General features: G+C 50.2%; 1 protein-coding gene across 1 annotated transcript in view; it reads right to left on the reverse strand.

Annotated features, from left to right (window-relative positions):
• LOC122912389 (CXADR like membrane protein) overlaps positions 1 to 17,739 on the reverse strand; it is a 100,960-nt gene extending 83,221 nt beyond the window's left edge. The window contains exon 1 of the mRNA XM_044258075.1: positions 17,611 to 17,739. Coding sequence (XP_044114010.1) covers positions 17,611 to 17,641 — 31 coding nt within the window. The 5' untranslated portion in view covers positions 17,642 to 17,739. The remainder of the gene's footprint in view (positions 1 to 17,610) is intronic.
• Positions 17,740 to 24,281: the final 6,542 nt, after the last annotated feature.

Here is a 24,281-nt window from a genome sequence, read left to right on the forward strand (position 1 = left end):
CTCCCCAGAGGGGTTGCCTGGGTGCTCAGTCAGTTGAGTGTCTGACTCTTGATTTCGGCTTGGGTCATGATCTCAGGGTTGTGGGATCAAGGCCCGTGTCAGGCTCTGAACTCAGCGTGGAGTCTGCTTGAGATTCTCCCTCTCCCTCTCCCTCTGTCCCTCCCTGTGCTCTCTCTACCTCTCAAATAAATAAATAAAGTCTCAAAAAAAAAAAAAAAACCAAAACCAAAACCAAAAACAAAAAAAACAAAACCTTCCCTAGAACAATGCCCTCAGTAACTCCAGACCCTACTCTCTGGCCAGATCAGGCTTCCCTGAAGGGTGCTGTTTAATGCTTAGTCTGTAGGGGAGGCCAAGTGTGCCAGTACAATACAGATAGTTACGATGGGAGAACAGCCAAATTCGCGTCATTTCCTCCTCGGATTCCCACTGTCCTCATTCCTTCCCTTCACCCCAGCCTTTTTCCTCCATCATTTTCACAGCCGAGGAGACCCAGGCTCCAATCCTAGCTGGCTGTCACTTAGTAACTGAGGGACATTGAACAAATCACTTCTCCGATTTCAGCATCTCGTACATCAATAAAATGGAGAGATCTTAGAGCTCTTATGGAGATTAATTCAGTCTACATATTGGGTTCCTGGCACGTGTCACGACTTCCATTAATGATGGTTAGCCCTGCTATTATGATAACTAGGGGGAACAGTTCAAGGAGACTGGAGGGTTTGTTTCAGGAAGACCAGAGCAGGGGCGGAAGCATATATGAAAAGACCGTCTTCCGCTGCACACAGGGCTTTGGGGTAGGAGGAAGACGTGCGGCTGTGATGCAGGAGAAAGGGAACTGCCTCTGCGGCTTATTGGCTGTGTGTCTTGGGATAGTCACTTAAACCCTCTGCAGTTTCTGTATTTGGTTTTGGGGTTTGGGTTTTTGTTTTTTTTTTTAAGATTTTACTTATTTATTTGACAGAAAGAGAGAGAGGGAGCACAAGCAAGGGGAAGGACAGGCAGAGGGAGGGAGAGAAGCAGGCTCCCCACTGAGCAAGGAGCCCGAGGCGGGACTTGATCCCAGGACTCCGGGATGGTGACCTGAGCCTAAGGCAGATGCTTAACCTGAGTCATCCAGGCCTCCCCACAGTTTCTGTATTTATAAAGTGGGGGTTGCTACTACGTACTTCAGGGTGTGGTTGTGAGTCATGCGTGAGGTGGCACGTATAGGAAAATGTCCAGCACCGTGCCCATCACAGATGAACGTTTTTCTTTTCTTTTTTTTTTTAATATTTTATTTATTTGACAGACAGAGATCATAGATAGGCAGAGAGACAGGCATAGAGAGAGAGGGGGAAGCAGGCTCCCTGCTGAGCAGACAGCCCGACGTGGGGCTCGATCCCAGGACCCAGAGATCATGACCTGAGTGAAGGCAGAGGCTTAACCCACTGAGCCACTCAGGGACCCAGATGAATGCTTTTAAAATATCACTTTACAAAGTGAAGGGCCCCTGACTTCAAGGCCATTGTGGCCTCGGTTGGGGGCAGTTTCCAGGAAGGCTGCCTCCAGCTCAGAGGAGAAAGTCCTTCCCCCTGCTAAGTGCGATCCCAGAGTGGAAGCATTTCTACATACTGAGCTTCCTGGTGTTCGCGCTGGTGAAGGACAGCGGCTCATCTTCCAGAAAGGGATTTCTGTTGGGTGGAAGCTGGAGCAGACAGATATAAAAGTTTTCAACAGGTTTTCATGGAATCCTGTACGTCAGGAGGAAAGGAGGGAGGAAGGGAGGCCACACAAAGGAGCTGATGTTCCTTCTAAAAGCGACTCTTGTGGCAAACCCTATAGCAGCCGGAGGAAATAGAGTGAACGGGTGCGAAGGGCACGCTTTCCCCGTGGGGCAGAGTGAGGGGTCGTGGGTGTGCTGCAGATCACACCTCAAGGCTGAGTGTGTTAGGACGCGGTTTGGAGATTCTGAGGGAGCCACTGTTGTCCCTCAAAGCAAGAACCATCACGGCCTGTCACGGGAAGGCCGGCAGCAACCAAGCTGGCCGCCATCACTGGGGCAGCGGCCAGCGTCATGCACGCTCCCTGCGATCTCTAACTCAGGCGGCTCTATTCCTGAAAACCAGTCTTTGAAGATGTGGACACGCTTCCAGATCCCTGCGGCTGGTGAGCTGCTGGACGAGCCTGGGGCTAGCAGCGGGGACACTGGGCTCGAGTCCCAGCTCTGCTATCAACTATCCATATGATCTAAGGAGAGCCGCCTAACCTCTGTAAGCCTCCGTTTCTCTCCCTCCATCTCTCCCTTCCTTCCTGAGCAGTATTTTCCATGGACCAGCAGCGCTGGCTGGGAACCAGGAAACAGAATCTGAGCCCACCACTCCCCCCGCATCACCAGATCTACTAAAGCAAAGCTGCATTTTAACACGATCCCCAAGTGATTCATAAGCACCTGAAAGTCTGAGAAACACTGGCTTGGAGGACTTGAATAATACTTAATTTATGGCATCAGCATTATAGTCAAACTGCCAGGGGCCAGATCCTAACTTCAAGGGTCCTTAGCCCAGCGGATTAATTAACCCCTGTAGGGTCCCATGTTCTCCTCTGTAAAATGGGATCCTGATGGGGGCCCCTGGGTGGCTCATTGGGTTAAGCCTCTACTTTCGGCTCAGGTCATGATCTCAGGGTCCTGGGATCGAGCCCTGCATCAGGCTCTCTGCTCAGCAGGGACCCTGCTTCCCCATCTCTCTCTGTCTGCCTCTCTGCCTACTTGTGCTCTCTCTCTGTCAAATAAATAAATAAAATCTTTTAAAAAATGTGATCCTGATGGTACCTAGTCAGTGGAGTGGCTGCAAGGAATAAATGCACTAACGTATACGATGATCTTTGCACATAATGAGAGCTCATAAATGACTTTTGGCATCTATAAACTTTCTCCATTGCTAGGCATGCCGTACAGGAAAGGGCACACGTGTCTGTCACACCTGTACTGAGCATCCAGCTCTGCTCTCAGCACAGAGGATACAGAAGTCAACGACACAGGCAAAGCCCAGACTCTTGCCGAAATGAACAACAGGCAAGGGCATGAATGGAGGTGAAAAGGGTATATTGGACTGTGATGAACATGAGGGAGAAAATATAACAGGGTAATGTGGGAGTGAGCAGCAGAGCTCTGTTTAGAACAGGGAAGGTGGGTGGGGCTCAGGAAAGGCCTCACTGGGGCAGTATTTGCCCTGAAACCTGGAAGGCGAGGAGCCAGCCTTGCAAAAATCAGGGGAAAGTGCATATCTGGGGGAGGGAAGAACAAATGCAAAGACCTTAAGCCTGCAGCAACTTTGGCAGCTTGGGGACAGAGGCCTGGTCAGGGTCAGATGTGTGGGGTCCATAGAATTTCCCTTTCTAGTGCAAGGGAAAGCAGTAGGGGCCCAGCCAGAGCAGCAGCAGGGAGCCTGGGGGTTTCGGGGCTGAAGGACGCAGGTGAGAACACCAGGAATCACCTGGGGCTTCAGCCTCCCACATAGGAATGCTGCAGAGACCTCCATCTGCAGAGCTGGAAGGGCCCAGAAACCTCCCCCCTTGCAGGGTGAGAACCGAGGCCCAGAGGGCAGGCTGCTCAAGGTTACTTCTCAGCACCACCTGAGGAAGGCCCCCCAAACTGGACTGCAAACTAACAATGTGTGTTATTTCCAGAGTCAGAGAGAACAATTATTTTATGTGGATCTCTGCCCCCTCTTCACATGTCCTTTCCCCCAGCTCCATCCTCCTCTGCCCAGGCTTTGCCTGTTACCCTCCGGCCCCCTCCCCAAGACCCCCTCCCCAAGGACCCCAGAAGCAAAGCCTTCAAGTCGCGGTGTATTCACCTCACATTGTACACATTCTCGTTCTCTGTCAGTCTGCCCCCCCCCCACCACAGACCTTGATGAGCCAGGTCTTGGGTCACGTACGGGTCCATCTCCGCCCACAGAACCAAGCACACAAGGATTGCTCCATGATGGAAATCTGTATCTTCTTTAAAATCCACCCACAACCAAGCCCTTCGAGATCCCAGGGAAAACAACACACACAGAAGAAACTGTTACACAACCAACCACCCCGGGTCAGAGACATCTCTCCCTCTTAGAAGAGAAGCAATGGTTTGCTTTCCTTGCCTCACGGTGGGATTGATATTGTGGCAGAAATCAGCTTTGTCGGGAACGGCTCTAACTGAACGACCACATGCATTCATCTCCAGGCCTTGCTGTCACTCCGTCCCTGGGGCTGCCCTTATTTCAGAGCCTCTACTGGGCGTGTGACTTGGAATAGAGAGAAAGTTGACAAATGTGGGTTATGCTTCTTTGAGTGTGAGGTCGCTCTGCCAGCCCAGAAAGACGAGTGTCTTTTCCTCCCTTGCCCAGTGCCTGGGATTTTATCGGTTGACGGTCAGGTTCAAGAGCACAGAAGATCCCAGAAGATAACACGCCACCACCATCACGCAACAGACTTAAACCGTAGCTCGGACTGAGGTTTACTTTGAGAAAAGCCAAGGTCTAGCGAAGCTATTGGGACACAGCGGGAGGGGGCAGACTCCTCTCCCGGAACACAGACTCAATGGGTTCTTGTTGGCAAAGCTGGGCTCCGCTCTGGCGAGGAAGAGCCAGGCACCCAACAGGAAAACTACAATGCAAGTTCCGAATACAGCTTTTGCAGCCTCCTTATTCCCTCAGCAACTAAGTCCCGAGAGCCTGCTGTTTGCCATACCTGTTCTAGGCTGTGACCCTGTGTTTTATTTCCCGTGTCGGAGTCCCCAGCCCCAGGAGCAGAGCCTGCTGCCGTCCGTGCGGCGTGCACTCTGGTGCGTGTGCTGTCTGCTCCTAACGGTGCCGGCCTCTCCCCAGTCCGAGGGAAGGCGAAGCCAGGGAACTTCACAGCCTTTATAAGAACATCATCATCTCATGGACAGAAGAGCTTAAGCAGGGGCGCCTGGGCGGCTCAGTGGATTAAACCTCTGCCTTGGGCTCAGGTCGTGATCTCAGGGTCCTGGGATCAAGCCCCACATCAGGCTCTCTGCTCAGCGGGGCGCCTGCTTCCTCCTCTCTCTCTCTCTGCCTGCCTCTCTGCCTACTTGTGATCTCTGTCTGTCAAATAAATAAATAAAATCTTAAAAAAAAAAAAAAGAAGAAGAAGAAGAAGAGCTTGAGCATGAATCCCGTCATGCCCATACATGAGGGAGTCAAGACACACTCCAACCTTTCAACCCAGTTGTGCCACATGTGGGACCCCAGACTCCTTTCTTTCTAAGGCTATAAAGCCAAAGTTGTGTGTGTGAACGCACATCACAGGAGGTTACGGCCACGCTTTTCCCAGGGCAGATAGTTGAGGTAGGACTCTTCCATTTCCTCAATTCCTGTGAAAGGCAACTCGGGTCCTGCTCTGTAGCTCCTTAGAGGTTTTTACGTTCTGTGGGGATCCTGTATAGGTCATACGGTCTGGTTCAGTGGGCCTGGGGTGGGGCCTGAGATTCTGCCCGTCTCAACCAGCTTCCTGGGAGGACACGGCAGCTCGTCTGAGGGCCACACTCTGGGTAGCAAGATGGCTGACCAGCAGAACAGTCTTCTTGGGACCATCATGGCTACAGCACTGAACATCCAGTGTTCTGTGGCTGAGAAACCCCTCAGTCCTGGGCAAATCAGGATGGTCAGTCACTGTACATCTTGGATCTCAAGGCTTCCCAGAGTAGAGAGCAGCCATAGCTGGCAAGAATCTTTCATGGAACGCGCATGCTCAGGGAGCGGCGGTGGCCATGGGGCCACAGAGGACTTCACATGGGGGCAGTGAAGGGTCCGCTGAGTGCTGTGGGATGCTGCAGCCACTCATGAGGGAGCCCCTGGTCCTGCGGAGGAGTGGGATGAGCAATGAATTGGGGGCCAGGAGAACTGGCTTCTTGTTCTGGTTCTGCTACTAACTGGGGAAAATTTCCTCATCTCTGATCCTTTTTTTTTTTTTTTTTTTTAAGATTTTGCTTATTCATCAGAGAGAGAGCACAGCAAGGGGAGCAGCAGGCAGAAGGAGAAGCAGGCTCCCCACTGAGCAGGAAGCCCAAGGCAAGACTTGATCCCAGGAGCCCCGGATTATGACCTGAGCAGAAGGCAGACCCTTAACCGACTGAGCCACCCAGGCACCCTGCTCTGATCCTTTTCTATAAAAGAGAGGCTGACAATACCTGCCTCACAATGCTGTCATAAGGTTCTAACATACTCATAAGCACTAAGCCTGGAAATAAAATAAAATAAAATGAAAAACAGCTTTAAATCTCACCAATGCTTAACTGACAGGTGTCTCTTCTGTGTTTCCTGCCTCAGTGACAGAGCCCTAGGTAGCGATCCGCCAAGACAGAGGAGAAAAGAACCCGAAGACTTTTAACTCTATGTATGCAGGAAGGAGCCTTTCACCCCCAGAGGGCCTGCAAAGGGCCAGGGAATGAGTCGGTCAGCATGGCTGGGTTGGCCTTCCCCGCTAATGAAGCTAAAAGTTCAGAGGATGCTGGAAGGAAAAGCTACATGTTCTCCAAATTATTACAGTACATGGAAAATAAATCACCAAAGTGTAAAAGGCCTGAACGACCTCAGGCCCCCCCACAGCTGTCTCATCACCTCCCCCTCACAGACCGGCTCACCACAGAGCTCGGACCACCTGACCTCTCCTTACAAGGAGAGGGTGTAGGTCCCTTCAGGAAGCAGCTAAGTGTGGTCGCCCCCCCAGAGGTGGGAGGTATGCTGGGCAGGCCACTCTCCCTGCAAATATGCCCACCATCTTCTGTTCCATGCCTCAGATGACCCTTTCCTCACTGGGGTCTTTTTGATGACAAAGAATCCTCATCAAAGAAACCCTAGGAAGAGGTCACTTTTACTTTTATAAGCTTATATTTTACATTCATTAACTTTCTCGTCCTTAAGTTTGCTCACTCATTCATCCACTTTGCAAGTATCGACAGAGTGTCAGCCACTGGGCTTGGAATCGCAGACAGTACGGCCCTGTCCCCGCTCGCAATCCCACAGCATCGACGGAGAACCCCAGACGCCCGCACGACGCGCGCAGCTACTGCAATGGGAGTACGGGGGTGCCATGGGAGTGCAGACGGGCGAGCCGCGCTCCCGGCCTGGGACAGTCAGGGGAGGCTTTGCGGGGCAGACGGTGGTGGAGCCTGTGGTCTTGAAGGCGAGGTGGGCGCCGATCGGGAAGGGTGAAGAGGCAGCCGGGCAAAGGGAAATTCGTGGCTGACAGCATGGAGGTGCTGACGAGCCCGAGGCACAGCCCACAACAGCTTAGATCCTTTGAGAGCAGAACCTTTTAGGAGAGCTTCTTGGCAGAGGGTGTTGGTGTGAAATTGGAGATGGGGGATGGGGGGCAGAAAGGAAAAGAGGTGCACACCAAAGATAAGCTTTATAAAGTTCACACTTGTGCTGTCTTCTTCTCTCTCTGTATCTTCCTGTTTGTCTCTGTCTTGCCCTCTCTCTGTTTCTCTCTCTGTCTTCTGTCTTCTCTGTATCTGTTCTCTGTCTTCTTTTTGTCTCTACCTTTCTCTCTGTATCTCTGTTTCTCTCTCCTTCTGTTCTTCTCTGTTCTTCTCTCCATCTCAGTGTGTGTGTGTCTCTGTATCTGTCTCTCCCTCTGTCTCATCTCTCTATAGTTGTCTCTGTCTCTGTCTGCATGTCTCTCTCTCCGGGTCTCTCTGTTGTTAAGTTCCAGATCCGAGAGCAGAACATACTGGGCCCAAACAGAGAGGGAAAGAGCGAGAGGAAGGTCAGGCTAAGGTGGCGGGCATGTGAGGGGCTGTCGCTGGATTGCTCGGGGCTTGGCAAGCCACGGGACTCCGGGAACAGGGAGTGAGAGGCAGTGGAGCAGAGAGGATGGCTGTGGCGAGGTGGCCCCGTTTCCACCTTTCCTCCTTTGCAGGGCAGAGAGGGGAAGGGGGGAGCTGGCTGCACTTGGCCATTGGCTGGAGGAGCCCCGGGGACGGAACTCCATCAGAGGGAAGCAGATGGAGAGCAGGCCTCCGCTGGAAACCCAGACTCTACCTGCCTGGCCCAGGGATCATTCTGAGTGGGAATTCTAGGTCTGCAGAAATCTGGGACACTCGGCTTCGCCCTGTTTAATGAAGAGGGATGTCACAGTCTCTGCTGTTCAGGTCAGTGGAAAAAACAGACATTTTCCTTCTCACCTTGAGGTTTTTCCTGTCCTCCCAAATTTAAAAAGGAAATATAACCCAACACGTCTTGACTGTGGGTGTTGGGAGCACTGCGGTCTAATTTTGGTCGGGACAAATGACTGCCTGAAAAAGGGAGAATGCAGGGACTTACGCCTCCTTCTCAGGCCACATCCTCAAAGAGTGGGCACACTTGGTCCCCAGGTGACCTCCTGTCTGTGTGTTGCGACACGGTTGCTACCCGTCTGTCTCTTCACTCCTGTCTTCCCCAGACCAGTGCTGAAGCAGGAGGCAGAGGGAACGTACAACAGAACACCTAATTTCTTTTTTTTTTTTAAGATTTTATTTTATTTATTTGAGAGAGAGAGAGACAGTGAGAGAGAGAATGAGCGAGGAGAAGGTCAGAGAGCGAAGCAGACTCCCCATGGAGCTGGGAGCCTGATGTGGGACTCGATCCCGGGACTCCAGGATCACGCCCTGAGCCGGAGGCAGTCGTTTAACCAACTGCGCCACCCAGGCGTCCCAGAACACCTAATTTCTTAAGCCTCACCTTTCTGACCTGTAAAATGGGGATAATTCCTGCCTCGCAGGCTGTTGTGAGGATATAAGAAGCCGCTGCCTTCGGCTCAGGTCATGATCTCAGGGTCCTGGGATCGAGTCCCGCATCGGGCTCTCTGCTCAGCAGGGAGCCTGCTTCCCCCTCTCTCTCTCTGCCTGCCTCTCCATCTACTTGTGATTTCTCTCTGTCAAATAAATAAATAAAATCTTTAAAAAAAAAAAAAAGAAATCACCTGTATGAAAGTCCCTCGTACAATGTCGAGGACATAGCAGGTGCTCAGTAAAACATGATCTAAGGCCAAAAGGAGAAATGAGGCCCATGGTGTCGGCCCAGCCGGGGTAGCCGGAGTAGGCTCAGCCAACTGGGAGTGTGCAACGGGGGGGGGGGGGGGGGGGGAAGAGCCTGGGAGAAGGGCTCACGGCGAGATGCCATCCCAGCAGCAGCCCACAGGGGTGTGGAAGGGCACCTCTTGCCCAGGGCTAAGTGTCACAAAACACTGCTCTCTCCCAGAGCAGCCGCAGGCAGTCAGCTGGGGTCCCAGAGCTTGGCGGCATTTCCCCAAAGGACATCTAGGAACTTGTCTGCGGGCTGGAAGAGCAGCCGTGGCTGAAGCTCGAAAGGCTGGCCTGGCTGACCCGGCATCCGCTGACTCCAGGCAGAATATGCCCACGTCGTCCCCACCCCCATGGGCTGACCCTCTCCCAGCAAGGACACTCACGGTCACGACCACAGCTGTTTATTCACTCTGTACGAAGCAGGGTGCTGAGATTCCTTACGTGTGTCATCTCACTTAACTGTCACGACAAACCTAAGACATCGTTATTAGAGGCAGGGACTGGGGAGACAAGTAGGGGCCGGAAGGTGAAGGTCACACGATCCCGAAGTGGAGGTTCCGAGGACCCCAGGGCCTGGCTCTTAGAGAAGTTGCTGCCCTGTTGGTCTACATGGAAGCCTTCTCTGCCTCCCCCTGCTCTTCCCTTGAAGAGTGATTGGAAATAATAGAACTGTCACTGGAAGTAATGAGAAGTGACAGAGGCTGGGTTATAGAGGCTCATTGCTCCAAGTCTGAACCATCCCGACAGACCCAAGCCTAAATTTAAACAATGAAGTCACAAAGCAATTTCCCCCTCTGAGATTTGATTTCCCCGCCCTTCCACCAAGAAAAGGAAGACTATGGCAGGGGCTGAGTCTCTGTTAGATACAACGGATTCCTTCTGGAACAGAAAAGTCCTTCTTGGCTTGATCTCATTTGCTTTCCATGCGAACAAACACCAGTTCCAACCCTGAATGAGCAGACCACCATTCTTAATTAAGAGATCCAAATTCTTCTATATATTTCTTTCTCTTTTTCTTTTCTTAACATCCCCTGAGGGATGTGGGAGTCGAAGTAGCTGTGTAGCTGGCAGGTTGTGATGAAGAATGAGACCATAATTCTCAAAAGGCAAGGACATCGGGAGGTTCAATCCCTCTAGGAAGCACCTGGCTGAAGGCCAAGGACACACACTGCTTAAATATCCTTTCTGATGATGAGGTGGGGTGATCTATCAACCCACCCACTGTTTCTTTAGCACCAGCCTCGAGACGTGAAAGTCTGTGAGGGACAGAGGAACAACAGGCCCGGTCCCTGGAGACCTACAGAGAAGAAATACCCTATTTCCACAAGACAGCTCATAATTAAGTTCCTTCCTCCTTGGGACGCCTAGAAATCTTGGTACTTTCCTTGATGCTAGTAGCACTTTCATAGATCTGTAATTCCCTGTTCAGGCCTACGTTGCCCCCAGAAGCCTGGGTTCTCAGATGGTGGAAACCGTGCCCTTCGCATTAACGGGGTCTCGGAGCCTAGGATGGGGCCTGAACCAGATGAATCAGACAAGGCGCTCCCCTTCTACAGCTCTTCTGTGAGAGTTTGTGGATGAAGTAGAAATTGTGCACACGGATAAGGGAGACTGAGGAGCAGCGCCACCATCCGTGAAGATGCATGAGCTCAGAGAAGTTCCTCTGGGAACACCAAGAACCCAGCAGCTTAGCTTAGCTTTTTTCTGCCTTTTCTACTTCTATGTCTTTCTCTTCCTCCTTCTCCTCTCCTTTCTCCTCCCTTGTCACCTTTCTGACCTGAACTCCCCCCTCGCTGTCTCACTGCAGAAAAGCCTGCCACTGACTGGGGAACCATTCCAAAGATGGCTGTCACCCCTTCCGCTCTTCCCAGGAAGGAAATGGCTTTCTCCCGGGCTTTCCACTGAAACGAAGCAGCCTTCAATCTTATCGCCACCAGACTCTGGCTGATGCTAGTCACACAGCGATCCAGCTGCCTGTCACTAGCAAAATAAAGGTTGTTTGATATCAGCATTCCTTCCCACTTTGGTCTATATGGTGCCAAAGGAAATAAACTTGTATTTTTCCAGAATCCAGACAGTTAGGAAGTTCAGATAACTAGATTTTTTAAAAATATATATAGTATGCATTCTTTTTTGTTGGGGGGAGAGGTGGGAGGCAAAGAAGTGAAAACTGGTGGAAAAAGGAATTTAACTAGAAAAGCAACATATAGGGCACCTTCACCACCCATGGTCTCAGGACTATGTGCTAAGAAGAACAGCTCATGAATCTGACCCCACAGAAGGGCAAGGTCTCCACAATAACTTTGAGTACTATAAGAGTCTTCTGATTAACCAGAAGAGCTAGTAATCCCTCTAAGATAGATGAAGGAATTCTAAATCACAAACAATAGTCATTAACCCAAACAAATCGGATTAACCATTTGAATGGGGTAAGGGGAAAGGGGTTGGGGATAAATGTTCTCACTGAGTTTTCCACGGTGGGATTTATCATTTGGCCCCCTATAAACGAAGACTCTGCTTCTTGGTAACACAGAAGCCTTGATTTCAGAACTGTGTCCCTCCTGGAAAATGAAAAGCAAATGGTGAATTTTGCTTACAAATAGTTTCACACATGGGCCCCCTACACAGAGATCGACCCAGGCGTCCATGTTTGGGCCTGTTATGTAGGTAACTGCTTAGGATAAGGTCCTCTGGGTAAATATTTCAGTTGCTGTCCTTCCAGGGCATAGGTCTCTGATCATCCTACCCTGACCTTCAACAATGGATGCTCCCTGGCTAACAGGCTGCAAACAATACTTCCACTATTGCTCTCTTCACATTAGGGGGCTGACCCTTCTAGATTTATAATCAAATGCAACCAGTTGCCATGAGTGGACAGTGCCTGAAAAAAAAAATCGGATAGTCATGGCCACACCCGTGTGTTCCTAAACACAACCACATCTCGACCAGCCGGCATTAAAAAAAAAAAAAAATCAGAAAATATTAGTGGTATCAGGAAACATAGAGATAACCTTAGTCTAATAATCTCATTTTGCAGAGAAGGAAATTGAGGCTCAGAGGGGTACGACTTTCCCAGAATAACCTAGCAAAGTTATGAAGGCGCTAGAGCTACTGGTTTACCATTCTATTCCTTACGCACACGCGCGCACACACACACACACACACACACCCCTCTTTGAAACTTTGGGCATAATCCCCTCTTCTTGAATATATCAAACATTCTACAAGGCACAGTAGACGTTTCCAGGATTTCCACTTTGGATGGCTCAATTGAAATGTTAAGACATCTGCCCTATTTTTCGGACAATTTCTCAATGTAAAAACCACTGCCAATTATTCAGCATTTAGCTCATTTAACTGGCGCATCTGAAGAGCAGTTGTGATCTTAGAACTCAACTACATGAGCTGAGAAGAAAGAAGAGACCTTTTCTATTTCAAGAATGTGAGAAAGGACAGATTATGGAATTCGGGTTCTAGTCATGGCCCTTCTACGAAGCTAGCTATTTAACTTAAGCCAAGTCCCTCTGAATTTTGGTTCCTTCTTCATCATAAAAAGGGGGATAGGAAAAGAGGAGAGTACATTTAGATGAAGGATTACTTGCGTAGGAAGGGCATCAGGAAGTCAATGAATCCCTAGAAGTTCTAGACAAAGTTCAATGTATATGTGTCTTTTTCTGAGAAGTGGTTTTGTGGTTTTCATTAGATTCTCAGTGGGGTCAGTGATTCTAAATTTTAAGAACCTTTGATTTTTAGATAGTCTCTTAGCTTTGCCCTAGTTCTGACAATCTTTGACTCCATCTTTTAAAAAATGTCTGTCTAGTTCATTACCATTAGGTACATTCATGAAATACACTCCACTCATGTGTACACTGCCCAGCTAAGTATAAGACAAAAATAGGATGAGACAAGACATGAGCCTACTGGGAATGTATCATCATTATGACCATCATCATTAATGTGGGAAGATGAAGGCAAGGCATGGAATCCTACTGAGACCTGTCACTGAACTACAGACCAATGGACTGTGCAATCAAGCCTTCCTCAAACTCATTTTCTTGGAAATAAAGTTCCTTCCCCACCCTGGCAGAAATTTCAATGAAGAAGTTTATTGTGAATAACAAAATAAGTTTGTGTAACAAATACATTTTCTGGCCCCTGTCCATGTAATGTTCTGTGCATAACTTTTTTAATGGTACTGGTCCTATTTGCATTAATGGACAAGAAAACCCAAAAGCAAGTTGAGTTAAAACTGGGCTCCTCATGGGGCATCTGAGTGGCACAGTCAGTTAAGCACCCAGTACTTGGTTTGGGCTCAGGTTGACATCTCAGGGTCATGAGATCGAGCCCTGCATCGGGCTCCATGCTCAGCGCAGAGTTTGCTTTTGGTTCCCTCTCCTTCCCACTTATGCTTTCTCTCAAATAAAAAATAAATCTTAAAAAAAAAAAAGACACAATTGTGTCATTCCACAGAGTAATAATCCTCCCCATTTTTCACCTCTCTTGAACTTAAGTGTTCCAGATGTTTCAAAAACCCGATTATCTTAACAAATGGTCCCCAGCTTTGAGTCTCTGCAAGGTACCGAAAGGGGAACACAGTTGAATGGGACAGCACCCAGTCTGCATAGAGCTTAGGCTCTCACTAGAGCCTGAGATGAGCATTTAGATCACCATCACGCAAAAACCACGTAACAGAAAGGCTACTGTGATTCTAAAGAAGGAAAGCCTATCTTGGTTGGGGGAAATCGTGGCTGGGCCCATGAAGGAAGTGTTCTTTGAGAGGAGATCTGGAGGGGGAACAGAATTTTGATCTGCAGGAGCAGAGAGCACAAGTACATCTTTGATGGAGGGATTATCATAAACAAAAGCATAGATACAGAAAGAAGCATGGGTCTTGTTTAGGGCACAGGAAAGCAGCCCAATTCCCTGCAGAGCCACCTGGGGTGGGAGGAAAGGAGTTGTGATTGACACCGCGTGTAACATCTTTAACCTGAGAATGAAGTGTTTGTACTCAGTGTTATAAGCAATGGAGATTTCCAAAGGTTTTTCAAGGAAGGGACTAACGTCATAGAATTATAGAATTTTTGAATTAAAGATCTCCTTACCTCTGCTTTAGGGACAAGAGAGTCAGAACAAGAACCCAGAAAGTTTGCCAGTTTCCTAAGTCCCAATTGTTTGCATTAATACCAGCTGCCTCACCAGGTCACACTGCTTCCACCAGTGTGGAGGGTGGAGAAGAGAGCTCAGGCAAGAGACCAATATGGCAGCCATTATGACAGTCCAAGTGAGAATTTAAGGTGGAATAATGAGGACCTGAGCATGGGCAGTGGGGGGATGGTCAGAGGAGAGGCTGGAGCTGGGGGAGCCCATGAAGTATCCCTTCTCTCTCCTCCATGGAGCTCGGAACATTACTTGTACATTCACATTAGAGAGGTGTGGCAGGTCCAGAAAACATGAAGTCAACTGGTCCACCCTTGCTCGGATTATGAATTCTTAGCCCTCCCAACTCCCCTTCAATACTACGTATTCTCTAGGAGAAAAAAAAAAAAAAAAAGAGGCCAGAAATCGTGCCAGCAGTGATCTTAAGCAGTCCTGGAGCTATTCCTTTAAGGGACCAGTAGACGATTTTAGGATTCAGGCAACTCTGAGGGTTTTCTTTCTGGCTTTGCTAGCGGGCAGGCATATGTGGCTCAAAAGCCCTTAGCAAATAAAGTTCATCCAGCCCACGGAGTGACTCCCTAAGGGGCTTCTTAGCCACAAAAGAATTTCAGGCATAGAGGGGTCCCCCTCAGGGGCGGATCTCTGGATCACCAGCATCACCTCAGGTCTCCTGCCTCGTCCCTCGTCCAGACCCTTCAGCTCATCAACTCTGACTTTCTACCCGAACTGGGATGTCAGGAGTCTGAGTATGTCTGACAAAGAACACAGACGTGGCAAAAGCTGAACAGTAGGTGTGAATGGCAAACATCCAGTTGTGCAGAACATGAAGTCTGGAGTCTACTTTTTCTCCTTCACACGGCCTTCTGTTGGCACTAATTTTATAAGGACAGAACCAACAAAGGAATCATGAGAGGCCGCCTCTATGATAAAGAGACAATCAGCCCAATAGATTGTTTTCTCACCAGAGGAACGGTCACACGTCACCGGTGCTCAGTAAAGAAGGGACCATGAACCAGTAACATCTTTTGATGCCTGTCTTGTCAGTTCCTCTTTCTCATGACCTAAGAGGAGGACTGTGATCAAGGCCAGTCACTTGGTTGCAAATGACTGTGCAGGACGAATGTCACTTTTCACTTTCCACTATCAACTGTGCCCTGTTGGGGCTGGTACAGAGCCGGGGTTCGAACACACTTAGCTTAGTTTTCCATCCCTTCCGCACACCCTTCCTCCCCCAGACCCCTCCTTGAGGTCAGGTTCACCCTGACATCTCACCCTTCAGGAAGAGGGCTAAACCGGTTTTCACAGCAAAGAACAACTTTGGTAAGCCCTTCTCTAGTGAGGGAAGGCTGTAGACAGGGCGGTTTAGCGAGCACTCTCTCAAGGCAAACAACCTACATTCAAATCCCATCTCTGTTAATTACGAGCTAGCCTCGAGCAGGTTATCTGACCTCTTTACACCTTGATTTCTTCAGCTGTAAAACAGGGAAAATAACAGCGTGTAGCCCATAGGATTGGCGTGAAGGGTAAATGAGTTAACAAGACAATTCATATCAAGGGCTCAGCCTAAGTACTTAAAGAATTCCAGCTGTTTTAAATAAAGGGGCTGTGATGTTTGAGCCTAGTGAACATCTGGTGATCCACAGCTTAGGGCCAGAGGCTGGTAAGGGTGACAAAGGTACCATCCAACTGTGCCAGCTGTGCACAGGAGAAGGTTTGCCAATACTTGGCTGGTATCTGAAGGAGCTGAGAAGGTACTGGCCTCTCACCTGCCCCACCTGAGCCAACCATAAATAGGCTAATGCACCTTTTTTATTTCTCTACCTCGGTGATTACCGACCTGAGGCTGGCCTAGAAGGACATGCCTGTGGCATGTTATAGGTTTAAAAACAAAAAAGAGAGAAAGGGGCACCTGGGTGGCTCAGTGGGTTAAAGCCTCTGCCTTCGGCTCAGGTCATGATCCCAGGGTCCTGGGATGGAGCCCCGCATCACATAGGGCTCTCTGCTCAGCGGGGAGCCTGCTTCCCCCTCCCTCTCTCTGCCTGCCTCTCTGCCTACTTGTGATCTCTGTCTGTCAAATAAATAAATAAAATCTTTTTTTAAAAGTGAGAGAGAGAGCAAGCACACTCTAGAAATCCACACCAGGGCGGCTTCTTCACTTTGGTGTGGGGGTTTTCTAGACATCAGGCCCTGCCACACCCCCTGGTGTTTCAGGCTGTCAGAGCGACAAGGGATTTAGGAACCGTTTGATTTGCTTGCTTTGGAGCTAAGGAAACCAAAGCCTCAAGTAGTGAGTTATCCAAGATCACCCAGCTGGTCAGCTCAAAACCAGAACTAGTTCTCAGGAGGTCTGATGTCCTGCATCCTGTTCACTCTACAACACCCGACTGGCTCTTTGGTCTTCTGAACCCTGGCTAACTTTTCATCCTGTCCCCAGGGAGCTCCCCACACATCCTTGGAGCATATCATGGCTTTTCTTCCGCTCTCCTGCCTGCCTTCCCTGCCCCTGCCACCTCAGACGCTACTGGTCTTCGTGCCTGCTCTTGTCCACACACATCCTTGTCCACACACATCCTTGATGCTACTGTCCTGCCCGGTCCTGCAAACCTGCCTGCTTCCAGCCCAAGTGAGAATGTGCCCCAGGGCCTCTGGGCTTTCAGGAGTCCCCCATGAGTGACACCCAGCTGGACATCCCGAGAGCTCTTCTCTTTGCTTCCATTCCACCCCATTTTCCTTCTGTCTTCCTGACACTCCTCTACTCAATCTCCCTCAATCTTGCGCTTCTGCTTCATATCCCCCGTTTTCCTTTCTCCCGAGCTCCCAACCTCTTCGGCTTCTCCCTCCTCTTTCCCTCCCTGGGTGGTGTTCCCTGCTCCCGGTCCTGCCTGCGCTCTGGCCTTTCCCCCTCCACCTTTCCGTCTCCTCCGTCTCTTCCTCCATTCCCTCGCGCCTCCCCTCCAACACATCTGTTTCTAATCTGAGCCCTCGAGGCGCCTGTTTGAAACAAAAAACTCCCCCCACCCTCAGGAACCTGGCACAAAAATTCCTGAAGAAACCTTCCTCCCTCCCCCAATTCTCCCGCCCCGCCCCCCGCAAGACTCCCGAAACTAAACACCAGCCGCCCGCCCGCCCCCCCCCCCCCAACCCTCCACCTCGGACGGTTCACGGCCAAACTCCACCAGGAAACACCCCCGGCCCCAGCCCGCTCCAGGGCCCAGATGTGTGAGGCGTTTTTGATGGCCGACTGGGCGGGCCTGGGCTGCCAGATGTGCGCCTCCGGAGCGCCAAGCGGGCACCGAGCCGCGCGCTCTCCCCGGGGGCTGCGGGGACCGGCGTTCGGAGCCCGGGGCTGGCGTGCGTTGGGGCCGCCCCGCGGGTCTCCCGCGCTGCGGAGCACTCACCTAGCCAGAGGAGGACGCGGAGGAGGCTCATCCCGATGCCCGGGCGCGGGCGCTTCCCCGCTCAGGCGCTGCAGGGCTCCCGGGCGGCCGGGCGCAGCCGACGGACCTTGGACGAGCTGGGCGCGGCGCCTCGGGGTGCGCGCGGGGCGGCTGCGGCCATGTGCCGGCGCGGGAGCCCGCCCCGCGCCCCGTCCCCGCGCCCGGTCCCCGCAACCCCCCCGGCGCAGAGGGGCTTCCAGCGCTTGCCCGGACGGGAGCGGGGACCAGGGTCGCGAAGGGAAGGGCCAGGCGGAAAGACGCTACCGCCTCGCGGAACACTTTTCCCTGTTTGGAAAGAAAAAGAAGTGAAGAAAGAGAGAAGGGGGGGAAAAGAGAGTGAGCTGGAACCACATGGTCGCCTCCCACCCGCAGCCCCTCCCTCGCCCTCCCCCCGCGCCCCCGCCCGCGCCCGCCCTCGCAGCTCGGGGCCCGCGGGCCGGGAGGGCAGGGGGGCCGGGCCGCACCGGCTGGAGCGGAGGAGCCGCGGCACCGCGGCCACAGGCTGAGGGCCGAGGCCTTGCCGGGCTTCTCCGTCTCGGTTCCCACTTTGTCCGTCTCTCCACTTCTCCCTGCATCTCCTTTTTCTACCCACCCCGCCCCCTTCTCTCACGGATCTGCCCTCCTTCCTGCCCCCTTCTTCTCTCTCTCCCCGTTTCTCTCCCATTTACACTCTCTGGGCTCCCCTCTCTCACCTCGTCCCTCCTCTCCCTTCTTCCCTCGCTCCTTCTCTCCTCTCCTCTGCGCTGCCTGTCTGGTTTTGTCACAGGAAACCACAAGCTGACCAGAAGGACGATTAGGCGTGGAAGGGACAGCGGAGACAGCCTAGCAGCCGTGCGCTTGTTGCTCTCCGGGCTTCCCTGCCTGTTTTGGCATCCCGGCCACCGTGTGCCCGGCCTTCCCTTGGCCTTTCGCACCCGCTCTTTCTCCTTCTGCTGTCAGGAGTTACGGCAGCCCATCCTCGGATCCAGACCCGGGCAGAGCTACGCCAGCCTTCCCCACCATCGCCCCCCCTCCCCCGCCCGAGAGTGGGGGCCCGGAACTCAGGGGAACCCGTCCGCTAGGAAGCACTGGAGCGAGCTGCGCTGCGCGAGGTGCTGGCCAAAACATGCATCACTCCCTTTCAGAAGGAAAAGGCAGAAGGCGTGGAATTCCCTCTGCATGGAAGGGCCGCGCTCTGGGGCTCCAGGGACCTGGCCTCTAGGCCCTCCAGGGACTTAAGGCCAAGGCAAGGGGGGCTCCGTGCACTGGGTTGGGACTCTCGGGTCAGCCCTTGAGCAGTAGTGGCAGTGCGCAGGGCTCCACTGCCCAGGGCTCCTGCGGGGCACACATATCTGAGAAAAGCTGGTCGCCTGCGCTCTCTGGTTCCCAGACTCTCAATGTCACTGGCGCTGTGGCTTTTTCTTCAGCCACACGGAGGCGGGAGGAACGGCTCGCCTTCAGCCTCACCTGTGTCTATAACCAGTTGGCAGCTGGGACCAGTGCTCTGAGAAGTGGGGATGCTATAGGAGAGAGGAACCCTACAGGCCTAGCCAGCTGCCGGATCACAGATTTGCCCCAATTTTTTCTGGTCCTCTTCCTAAGGGTGTTAGATCCCAGAAGCTGTATGGCCCTCTCTAGTCTTTCTGGTTTTAATGAAAACCAACCCATTTCATAGATGGGGAAAACAGAGGTATGGGACACTCACAAGGTCACTCAGAAGGGATGGCAAAAGTAGGGGCTTTTTAAAAAAAAATTTATTTATTTATTTTCAGAAAAACAATATTCATTATTTTTTCACCACACCCAGTGCTCCATATAATCCGTGCCCTCTATAATACCCACCACCTGGTACCCCAACCTCCCAAACCCCGCCACTTCAAACCCCTCAGATTGTTTTTCAGAGTCCATAGCCTCTCATGATTCATCTCCCCTTCCAATTTACCCCAACTCCCTCCTTCTCCTATCTAACACCCCTTGTCCTCCATGCTATTTGTTATGCTCCACAAATAAGTGAAACCATATGATAATTGACTCTCTCTGCTTGACTTATTTCACTCAGCATAATCTCTTCCAGTCCCGTCCATGTTGCTACAAAAGTTGGGTATTCGTCCTTTTTGATGGAGGCATAATACTCCATCGTGTATATGGACCACATCTTCCTTATCCATTCGTCCGTTGAAAGTAGGGGCTTTTGTAGGAGCTTTGGGATCAGCTGTAAGTTGTTTTAGAATTCTAACATTTATTCATTCCATTCTCCCTTCTTTAATACATATTCATTATGCATCTACTCTTAGCCAGGTGGGTTGTTTTGTTTTGTTTTGTTTTGTTTTTAGGTGGTGAACATACAAAGTGAATGGAGCTTGGTTATTGACATTTTTTTGAAATTTGGAACTAATTTGTTGGGGCACCAACTACAGACTAGGAATTATATTAATTATTTAACATTTATCTTTGCTCTTATAATAATGCTAAGGTATAGGCATTTTTAATTCCATTTTAAAGATGAGGAAACCATAATCTATCTTGTCACGGGTCACAAAATAGTAACCCCCCCCCTCCTTCAAGGCACCCCTGTGGCTCAGTAGTTAAGCATCTGCTTTCAGGTCAGGTCATGATCCCAGGGTCCTGGGATAGAGCCCCTAGTCTGGCTCCCTGCTCTGTGGGGAGTCTGCTTCTCCCTCTCCCTCAACCAGCTAGTGCTTTCTCTCTTGCCCCCCCTCAAATAAATAAGTAAAATTTTAAAAACCCCTCTCTTCTATTAATATTCTAATTTAATATTCTAAAATATTATTTTATACTATAAAAGATTTTAAAGCTCTGAGTATTTTCATTTTCCATTTTATACTTCTTCTGTAATAACAGACATCGAAATATTCACAACTATAATTCCTATGTGAATGTGTTGAAAAAATGTTTATTCTTCTTCAAGGCTGAGGAAGGTGGGAGGGAAAATATATAGAGAAGGTGACTTTTTCTTATTTCTACTCTAAAATTTTATTAAGTGCTTTGAGTAATTTCAGACTCACAGAAAAGTTGCAAAAATAGTACAAAGAGTTCTTGGATACTCTTAGCCCAGGCACCTCCTTTTTATTTCTTTCTAAAGGAGGTATTTTGCAAAAGTTTTAAAGCCCCATCTTTAATCTCCCAAGCACTGTGGCCTTTCTCCTGAACTGTGTGACACCCTTCATTGCTGGAGGGTTGGTGTGCATAGGAGGGCAGATGTCTGTGGGTGTAAGCAGGCGTGTGTTTAAACCAAATTGCTCAAGCAGAAGGTAACAAGACTTCACTCCAAGTCATTAGTCATCAGCATAGGAAGTGAGTTGACGAGGCTGAGATTAGGTCATACACCCTTGGTTTTCGCGGGTCCAGAGTCTTAGAACCAGTAGATAGTTGACCTGCGTTCCTTGGAAAGGGTCTTTGCATCCCTGAAGATGACTGTCCCTCTCCTGAAGCCTCTTTTCTATTATCCTGCATCTGTGGGCCCAAAGAGGAGAGTGCCTCGGGAGGGCTCATAACTCAGCAGCTCGTTGCCTACCTACACTATGTCCCACACTGACCGGGCTGGGTGCCATGGGAATCCAAAGAGGTATGCGGCAATCCTTACCCTAAATGGACCTCTCTGTCCAGTGGGAGAGAAAACGTCAACACGCGAAATGTTTCAACAACAATACAAGAAAGTTATGTAGTTAAGTGCCTGAGTAAATTACCCTGACAGTTAAGAAACACTGTGAATTCTCAGAAAGGAGGGAGCACTGTAGGCTGGGTGGTTGTGATGTTGCCTTGAGAGAATGAGGCTTCAGTCCAGCCTCGGGGGCTGAATAGAATCTCATTAGGTGAGAGCACCTTGTGGGCATTTCTGGACAATGACATGACGTAGAAGTAGGGATAGTTTGGTGTATTCAGGGGGCATTGAATGAAATGAAAAATTGGTGTTGGGGAAAAATGCCCTGGGACAGTTAGCCTGAGGCAAAAACGGTGGAGTCCTGAATGTGAGGTAGAAGATTCTGGAAACTATTCTGCAGCTTCTCCAGAGTCCTAGAAAAAAATTTTAGCAGAGGAGACTTTGATGAGAACCATGTTTTAGGAGATATAAATTGTCAGCTTTTGCCCAGAGATGACCCCAATGTTTGGCCAAGGATGGATGGTTTTAGCCCCCCTTTCATATCCATCAGAGGATAGAGGGTTTTAGCACCCCTTTTCATATCCATCAGACTCCCTCCCCCCATGCTTTAATGATGACAGTTAACATTATCTCAATATTTGCCTTTTTTTTTTTAGGTTTTATTTATTTATTTGAGAGAGAAAGAGAACGCACTCCAGTAAGCAAGGAGGGGGTGAGGAGGAAAAAGCAGACTCCCTGCTGAGCAGGGAGCCCGAAGCGGGGCTCCATCCCAGGACCCTGGGATCCTGACCTGTGCTGAGGACAGGTGCTTAACTGACTGAGCCACCCAAGTGCCCCTCAATGTTTTCTAAAATAATATGCACGTGCAGCTTCAAGACAAGTGCCTTCTCCTGCTCCCCCACTCTATAGGGAGCCAAGATCGCCACCCTACACCTCTTTTTATAGGACTTTTAGAACCACCACAAGGTGCAGTAAACATTAAACAAAAAACGTGAAGCAGAGGAACTGGTTAGAACCTGTTGCACCACATGGGGAGAAGATGTGAGGGCGGTGAAAGGAACATGGGAGATATCTGGAAAAAGATTGCAGAGTTCATAGCTGATGGTCATTGCGGGTCAGTGCGGGTAGGAGAGGAGGTGGAAGACAAAAGACGCACCAAAGATAACTATAAGTGATGTCATGTCTTTCTATATACGCTAAATTAATAGTATTTGTTCATTGACCTCCTAGTATATTCCAGGGCTTAGAAACATCATCAATAAGCCTCATAATACCACATTACAATGAGGAAACTGAGGTTTAGGGGGAGTAAATCAATTGCTTATTGTTCCATGGTTAGTAAGCGTCGGAGTCAGAGATTGAAAGCCCTGATGCCTCACTATCTTTTGCTTTTAAAGATTTTTATTTATTATTTATTTGAGAGAAAGAGAGCACAAGCAGGGGGAGCTGCAGAGAAGCAGAGTCCCCGCTGAGCAGGGAGCTAGCTGTGAGGCTCCATCCTGGGACCCTGAGATCCTGACCTGAGCCCACGGCAGACGCTGAACTCTCTGAGCCACCCAGGCGCTCCCTTCACTATCTTTTGATGGCACTACTAACAAACTAGGTAAGTTAACTAAGTTAGCTTGTCAGGAAGGGAAAGATACATTTGAGACCTGGTCACTTGAATGAGTTGGGAGACCATCGTTTCTCTATCTACCATCCACTCATCCATTGGTTTTTTCTATTTTTTCTCTTAATCAAGAATTCAGGAGGCCACCTGGGCGGCTCAGTCGGTTAAGGAGTTGCCTTCGGTTCCAATCATGATCTCTGGGTCCTGGGATGGAGCCCCTGGGTTGGGCTCCCTGCTCAGTGGGGAGTCTGCTTCTCTCTGCCTCTGCCTCTTCCCCTGCTCATGCTCACTCCTTCTCTCTCTCTCTCTCTCAAATAAAGAAATAAAAACTTAAAAAAAATTTCAGTAAATCTTTGTTAGGTACCTACTATGTGCCGAGCACAGGCAAAGATGGCGTTGCCCTCCAGATGTTTATGGTGAGTTAAGGAAGTTGGAGAACAAAGAATCAGTCAGGCAGTGCAGTGGGAAGTATGGGGAACGGGCAAGTTCATGGCACTGATAGCAGGATTCTGTCCCTAGTGTAGATGATGTCAAGGAAGACCTCCCAGGGCAAGTCCTGTAAGCAGAGGGCAGGGGGGCACCGTGAGGAAGAGGGAGTTCTGAGCTGCTGCCTCGTCTCACAGGACGACTGGGGACCAGGGACCACACATCCTTCTGTCCCTTCAAGCTTCAGCATCCACTTGTGCCCAGTTGTCTCGGATGAAGATACAGGCTCGGGACAGCGTTTAGAAGAAGGCAGCTGTGGCGTAATTGCTGTTTGCTGGGCTAGGAGGCAGAAAGTTTTGGTTCTTAGTGGCTTTGAGTAGGTCACCTGACTTCAGCAAGCCCCTTCGTTTCCCCTTTTCCTAACACTGTTCTGAGGGAGAAATGAGAGAACGAAGAAAGCGCCTTCCACAAGTGTGGTAAATGTTCCAACAAAATCAGTTGAGTTCATAGGATTCCATTCCCCGGAGTAAGGAGCCAACTTCTGTCTCATTTCCTTTTTCTGCTAAAACAAGGTTATCTTTCTAAGCTCTTTCCTGTCTCACAAGGATACTTCTGGACCTGGCTGTTCAGGGTGCTGTGGCTTTTTATGGCGGGACAGTGCGAGGCTCCATCTGGCTTTCAGGGTCAGGCCTGAGGCTGTGCCTGGGGAGCCCCGAGAGCTCGTGGAGACTAAGGAATAAGGAGCTCCACTAATGTGGAGAAATCAGCTCTTATCCCCCCGGGGGCCCGAGAGTGAGGGAGAGGTGTTCCCAGATTCCCCCGAGTCCTACTTTCAATTCCTGCTGAAGTCACACCTCAGAGAGGCAGTTCAGACTTTGCAGAAAGACAGGCCGATTTTTTTTTTTTTAAGATTTTATTTTTAAATCATCCTGACACCCAACATGGGGCTCAAACTTGTAACCCTGGGATCAAGAGTCGACACTCTACAGACTGAGC

Source organism: Neovison vison, chromosome 7 (assembly GCF_020171115.1).
Source record: "Neovison vison isolate M4711 chromosome 7, ASM_NN_V1, whole genome shotgun sequence".
NCBI lineage: Eukaryota > Metazoa > Chordata > Mammalia > Carnivora > Mustelidae > Neogale > Neogale vison.